Raw genomic sequence first — 5,098 nt, forward strand, 5'->3', positions numbered from 1 at the left:
CAACTTTCATATTAGATGAACTATGCTATGAAATTTTGATCGTATATATGTTATAAAAAAAGAATATGTCTCTTATGAGACGGTCTCACAAATCTTTATCTGTAAGATGGTCAACCTTACCGATATTCACAATAAAAAGTAATATTCTAAGTATAAAAAATAATATTTTTTCATGGATAACCCAAATAAGATATCCGTCTCACAAAATACGATCCGTGAGATCGTCTCACACAAGTTTTTGCCATAAAAAAATCTTAATTACACAACTTTCGTTTTTTGGAATCATGGGACTAGATACTTCAAGGTCATATTAGCGTAACATGGAAAAAGAGTAAAATCGTCTAAAATATAAAGATGATGAACTAAAACTGAATAGAATATCAAATTCACAAATAGAAAATAACAAAATATCAAAATTGTAATATTTCCATTTCTCGATCTCCAAATATAAAATATGGTTTTTTTTAATATGTGATTTAATTACAATTTTTTAAATCTAATAAATGATTAAAAAAATCCATTTCTCCATCTCCAAATATAAAATATGGTTTTTTTTAAAAAAACAAATAAGGCAAGTCAACCCAAAAAGACATTGCTGAGGGAGACTCGGGTCCGATCATTTTCTGCCTGACCCGAATCTCCAGGGGACAATGTCGTGGAATCGTCTTGCCAATACGACGTCGCGTGAATGCACCTAAAGTTCGAATTTTGCAGAGATTCAGCCATCGTTGGCCTGCAACTCCGCAGATACAATCGCGCTCTCTCTTCTCTACGACAAGAAGAAGGGGAGAGAGAGGCTTCTTTAGATCGCTTGCGGTTCGGTAACCTCAGATTTTTGTAGTTTTTTTTTGTGTTTGTTTTTCTCTTTACGTTGTTGCGCATCGGTTTATCGATCTGCTTGCGCCAGCCCAGTTCGTTGTGTTGTCCTTGATCCAGCATTGAATTGCGTTTCACGTGCTCAGATCTCTGTTTTAGCTATGGCTGGTTGATCTCTGTGGTCTAGCTGTAGTTTTACTTGGTTTGGGCTATAATTAAGCTGCATTTGCAGAAAGTTGGTGGTTCGTTACACAATCTTGATTTCTATTGTCACCCCAATTCCAAAAACTACCTGAATATGATGAATTTTCGTCAGTCAAGGTTCAAAGAAAGTTAACATTAATGGGATTTTGTAATCAGGTCACCAAGCTCTGATCTAGCAGCTTGTCACAGATGTAAAAGCATCCATGGTTAGTTGTAAAAATGTGAATGGTCAAGGAGTCTCTTGCCATTAAAAGTATCTGAGTCCATTCTAAGTCCGATTTGTTATCTGTGCTTTGGCGCTGCATGTTAGAGGTGTATATACTTATGAGGTTGGTTGTCAAACTGCTTGTTCTGTGTCTGTATCTATATCTGTGTATTTGAGAAATCATGGATGTGTGTGTGTAGACTTGAAAAATTCTGGATTCTGTCATGCCTATGCAAACTACCTTATTCCTTTTGTCCTTTCTTTGAGTGTCTCAAATGACCTTGTTCACTGAAGCACTTTCTTCTCTGAGCCTTGAATTATTATTGGGAAGTGTAACTATATTAAATTTGTCTAATCGTCGACTTTTACGTTAAGGGTGAGTTCTGTAAACTTAGGTTGACTGACATCCGGACAAAAGGGAGTTGCAACATAACAAGATTACAAGCATCCGATGTCGTGATTTTTCCCATCTTTGCTGATATCTTTATTTTTCAACAGTCTTTGATGCATCATTTTTAGTCTAATTTTGATTAGTTTCAACTTTCAAGAGCTATCTAGGTTTGTTTCCTCGTGTTATTATATTATTTTTGTTAATATTTTGGATCACGTTCTTAAAGAACTTCATTCAGTTCAGAATCTTTTGAGTTAGTTATGTTGTTAAAAATGTTAAAATAGTATAGTTGACAATCACTGAAAGAAAAACTGGCACTGTCTACAATCAATGCTCTGAGTGTAATGTCAATTCTCTGCACTAAAAGAGTACAAGACTTTTTGATTGTAGTTGCTAGTGTCGTGAGAACCCCACAACTCAAACTAAAGGAAAATATGGACAGGAACAATTTTTTTGGTCAAATAAACTTGAGAAATACAAAAAAGAGGCTATAGCCTTTCTGAAGGTTATGTACTTGTGATTTGTTGTTCATTCAACATTTTTTCCCGGCTCATATTTCACTGGTATCCATATAATCAAGCCTTAAAAGTGAGGTAAAGGAACAACAAACGGGAATTGAAAATATGTAACTTGACCAACCATGTCAAGTCATTGTATGAAGTAATTGTTTGCCCTCTTTCTTGACACATAGTCCTGTCATGAGATGAAGCAATCTAGCTGCCACAGAACCTATTAGTGGAACCTCCTCTATCTGAAGTGGATAATAGGTTAGTATGGCTTAATTTGATTTGCTTAATTGTCGGACATCTCAAGAATGGGATGCAAATAGTTTAATTGAACAACTTTTTTAGAACATTTCCAAAAAAACTTGATCTTACCATGTATCACCATAGCATGTCTTGCTGTGACTTTCTAAAAGCTGTAAGTATTTATGCTGGGGATATTTTGTGGGCTTGATAGTTTACCTAACTTGCCTTTGCAGACTTTGATTTCTTACCAATATGTGTTTTCATTTGTGCAGCAACAGCCACTTTGGGGATGCCTTTATAGATCAAAATTAATTCTTTATGATGGTAATTATATGATCCCAGTTCTCATTATTGTTTGCTTTATGTGTTCACACGTGTCTAAGAATTCAAGAAAATGAAAAAGTTTAGAACGTTTGGCATCAAAAAAAGTTAACTAAGACTGCTAAGAGTTCGAGTTTGAACTGGTTGAAAATATTTGGAATTGAATGAAAGAGGAAAAATAGATTATAAATAACAGGCCGTGTTTTGTTTATCAGCTGAATTGTCAGACTATTTAGAATAGGAATGATCGTGTTACTGACATTTTTACTGTGATGGAAGGACCACAATCACTTTACCATAAAGACATTCATGGCCATCACAGCCGAGAGAGATGCTGCCATCCGAGAGAGGAACATGGCACTAGAGGAGAGAAAGAGGGCTTTCCAAGAGCGAGATTTGGCGATGCTGCAGCGTGATGCTGCAATCGCCGAGCGAAATGCTGTCATGCAGGAGCGAGACGAAGCAATTGCTGCTCTGCAATTTCGAGAGAATTCAGGGAATGAATATGACACTCTCCCTGATACATCTGGACACGAACTACCCAGTGGAGATAAGCACATCCCATACCAGCAAGTGCATATATCTGAAGCAGCTTTTAGTCCTAGAGAAAGTTCAAGAGTTGATGAACTCACTGTTACAGAGGCTCCTGAAACAGCAAAATCAAGAAAAGGGAGGCAGCCAAAAGACGGAAAACCAATCAAGTCAGCCAAATGCGCAAGAATTGGTAAAAGATCGTCCGAAGGTTTGAGTAAGCCACTTAACTCTGTTGCATCCAATGGTTGGAACAAGGAGCGAGTTTTGGACTGCGATGAGGAGGATCTAGATAAGCCGGTTTCATGGAAAGATAATCTAGGTTTGAACCAAATAAGCTTCGATGACTCAGCCATGCCAGTGCCTGTTTGCACTTGCACAGGATCTCCCCAACCTTGCTACAGATGGGGCAGTGGTGGATGGCAGTCAGCCTGCTGTACTACCACGATTTCAATGTATCCATTGCCTCAGGCGGCCAATAGACGCTACTCTCGCGTTGGCGGCCGAAAAATGAGTGGCAGTGCATTTAGCAAGTTGCTTAATCGGCTTGCTGCCGAGGGATATGATTTCTCTACTCCACTGGATCTTAAATCTCACTGGGCTAAGCATGGCACAAACCGTTACAGCACACTAAAATAGCTTCAAACGTGTCTGGGTTTGGAGGATATAGGCTTCTGCTTAGTTTCACAGGTAACAAAAAATGGTACTCTACCCTATTTAAATACAATCTTAGGATATCAGCCATTCTTGAAGTTTTCTGCATTTGTTATGATTTCCCTGAGTGTATTATTATTCAGTGTGTGTATACTTTCAAGAAAATGTTAAAAATCTGCTCCATACTGGATCTTTTCAACTGTGTCAAAATGTCTAACGCTTGATATTTGTACTGCTTCATGATGAGAAAGAAGATATATTTGACAAGGATGCTAAGTTTTTTTTTTTGATGAAAATTGCTCTTGAATAAATCAGTTTAGCACAAAATTCAGTTATTTTAATCGTCTTTCTAAATCTTTAATTGTATTGGTTCTTTTAACTAAAACTGATAAATGACTTGATATTTTCATGGCACGTTTGATATGATATGGTATAGATCTTCGTTATTGGAATAAACCCACTTCGAAATTAAAATTATAATGCATTGGGGGTTCAATTGTAAGATAATTGTTTATTTAGAAGCTAGTTTAAGGAAATGCATTGATATTGCTCCAAAATTAAACATGATCTCATTTATAGATGTTGAGTGAAAAGTTTTATTGAAAAGAAATCAACACCCTTTTGTTGTTGTGTTCAAGAGATTAAAATCAAATATCCAGAAGGCATTTTTTTCCCAAGAGAGATCCAAATATAATATTCAATGGTAATTCTTTTTTTTTAAAAGGACATTCAATGGTAAATATATTGGAACGTTATATTATATTTACATTCCTTTCTATCTGGCTTCAAAAGAAATTAGTTTCTCTTATGCAAACGATTATCCTTTCTTCCTTTCTTCTTCTTTTGTTTTCTAATTTTTTACTCCAAAATCCAAATAAGTCTTGTTATCCATTAACATTTTCAAACTCACGTATTAAGTTTGAGTTGAATTAATTCTTAAACTTCGTCTATAAATAATTAATACGACATTTTATATCATAATAACATTATAATTTTAATACCAACAATATTAATTTTATTATAGAGTACCAACATATAAAAACAATTTACGTATGAGTTCGAGATCACAAGTTGTACACTTGTTAAGCAGGCTAGCCAACTCAACTCACCTTGCACCATTTTTTTTAAATCAAATTCTAATATATAGGAGATTTATTTTCCAAAGTGAAATCTTTCCTTGAACCGTTTTTCACTGTTCTCATCAGAACTGTGATTCAATACCCACAA

The 5,098-nt window shown here is 35.5% G+C and overlaps 1 protein-coding gene across 5 annotated transcripts; it reads left to right on the forward strand.

Annotated features, from left to right (window-relative positions):
- Positions 1-591: 591 nt before the first annotated feature.
- LOC140811232 (protein BASIC PENTACYSTEINE6-like) lies at positions 592-4,070 on the forward strand. 5 transcript variants are annotated; one of them, XM_073169198.1, is made up of 4 exons: positions 592-821; positions 963-1,349; positions 2,638-2,689; positions 2,966-4,070. In XM_073169198.1, exons 3-4 carry the CDS (start codon positions 2,684-2,686, stop codon positions 3,854-3,856), a joined length of 897 nt encoding a protein of 298 aa, XP_073025299.1. In that variant the 5' UTR covers positions 592-821; positions 963-1,349; positions 2,638-2,683; the 3' UTR covers positions 3,857-4,070. The 5 variants fall into 5 exon arrangements, with proteins under 5 accessions (XP_073025299.1, XP_073025220.1, XP_073025430.1 ...); XM_073169119.1 differs by lacking the exon at positions 963-1,349; XM_073169329.1 differs by lacking the exon at positions 963-1,349 and having other exon boundaries at positions 2,644-2,689.
- Positions 4,071-5,098: the final 1,028 nt, after the last annotated feature.

Source organism: Primulina eburnea, chromosome 1 (genome assembly GCF_022965805.1).
Source record: "Primulina eburnea isolate SZY01 chromosome 1, ASM2296580v1, whole genome shotgun sequence".
Classification (NCBI taxonomy): Eukaryota; Viridiplantae; Streptophyta; class Magnoliopsida; order Lamiales; family Gesneriaceae; genus Primulina; species Primulina eburnea.